This window comes from Brassica napus, chromosome C8 (assembly GCF_020379485.1).
Source record: "Brassica napus cultivar Da-Ae chromosome C8, Da-Ae, whole genome shotgun sequence".
NCBI classification, from domain to species: domain Eukaryota; kingdom Viridiplantae; phylum Streptophyta; class Magnoliopsida; order Brassicales; family Brassicaceae; genus Brassica; species Brassica napus.
In genome coordinates, this window is record NC_063451.1 from 45,081,070 (window position 1) to 45,082,831 (window position 1,762).

Here is a 1,762-nt window from a genome sequence, read left to right on the forward strand (position 1 = left end):
TAAAATTAATAAATTTTGTATTAAAAGTAAAAACCAACACTTATTTTGTAACGAAATTTTTTTTCTATAACGATATTTAATATGAAACTAAGGAAATTATCTTTTAAAAACAAATATTCTTTCTTTCCTTTTTGATCAATAACAAAGTAGATAGTTACTTACTAGAGTTCAGCTCCAACAGTACAGATTAATCACATGATTCACAAATAGCGCCAGTTGATTACGCCACTGCCTACGACATCGTATCATATTTTTCTCTCCACTAAAATATTTTATAGATCATTGTCGGTCATCACAAGATTATGTAAAAAAGGACAACAATGAAACTGTCTCCATGCATCTCATTCAATGATTGCTTCTCAAGCAAGTAAATTTAGACATTGATTAATTGGTTTTTTAATTGTTTTTTGCTTCTTTTTTTTAATTTCAATTTACTGTTATGGTTCTTCCTGATCCGATTATTTTCAGAATATCGATTTTGTGCTCTTCGGTTTAGGGTTTCTAGTTAACTATTTAAGTATTCTTTAATTTGGCATCGTAACAGCCCTAAATCTGTGATCAATAATGCAATATCCGATGATGGATATTCCTAGAGTTTTCCTCGATATGGCCGTCAGCTTCAAAACGGTTGGTCGGATCGTGATTGAGCTCTTCGCCGACACAAACCAGTGCCAGCGAGAAAGACATGTATAAGGAAGTTCAGTCAGAAAAATGGATTAATGATCCTTATGATTTCATGATTTGAGTTGACATGTATCCTTTTATTATAGGCTTTTCAACTAATTGAAAATTTATTTCCAAATATAATGAAGACGCGAACAGAATCTTCGTATTATTCTGCAGAAGAAAACCTTTGAAAGAGAGAAAGAACATAACAAAGAGCAAGATATAGAACAACAGAAGATGATCTACTCGAGGCCAAGACTCTTCCTACGCTCAGAAATGAGCGCAATGAGTTTCTCCAACTCAGGCAGGGTTTTAGTGACGCTATCTCTCTGCAAACACCTTTTAGCCCATGCAATCAATTTTGAACACTCTGATTCAATACTAACATTCCCATATTTCTCGTACACCCCAAACCAGCTGTAGAACCCGATGAGAGCTATATCAACAAACCCAAACGTCTTGCCTCCAAAATAATGTTTTTCACCAAGCTCGGACTCTAGCGTCTTGAGTATCTCGATTAACTCCTTGGATGCTTCTTGCTCCTCACTTTTCGTTGCCCAAACTCTCTTCGCCGTAACACTCATCTGATCCATATTTGTTAAGTTTCAAACATCAAACAAAAACCAATTCAAGATACATGGCCTTTTTTATCATGTATATATAAGCCGAAGAATATATATTTTTTAGGAATTAAAATACCTTTTTGTCGATGAAGTCGGCCCAGAACTTGGCCTGCGCTCTCTCGTAAGGATCGGAGGGAAGGAGTGGGTTTTCACCGGGCCAAGTCTCGTCGATGTACTCGATCTGAATGAGAGATTCACAGACCGGTTTACCATTGTGAACGAGAACCGGGATTTTCTTATGAACCGGGTTCATCTCGAGGAGCAAGGCACTTTTATTCAAAAGATCTTGTTCTCTATAATCGTACTTGACTTTCTTCTCCTCCAGAGCAATCCTCGTCCTCATCCCATATACACTCGCCCAAAAATCCAGAAGAACCACCTCGTCAGCCATTGTTGCTCCTTGATTAAACTCAGTTTGTTTCTTTTCTTATTGTGTAGAGAAGACTGAATAAAAGTGAACTACAATAGGTCAT

General features: G+C 36.6%; 1 protein-coding gene across 1 annotated transcript; it reads right to left on the reverse strand.

The window, feature by feature from the left end:
- Positions 1-772: 772 nt before the first annotated feature.
- Positions 773-1,762, reverse strand: LOC106411980 (glutathione S-transferase U24). The gene is made up of 2 exons (XM_013852852.3): positions 1,366-1,762; positions 773-1,250 (listed from the first exon to the last, which is right to left on the reverse strand). The coding sequence occupies exons 1-2, from the start codon at positions 1,678-1,680 to the stop codon at positions 909-911; spliced, it is 657 nt and encodes a 218-aa protein (XP_013708306.1). The 5' UTR covers positions 1,681-1,762; the 3' UTR covers positions 773-908.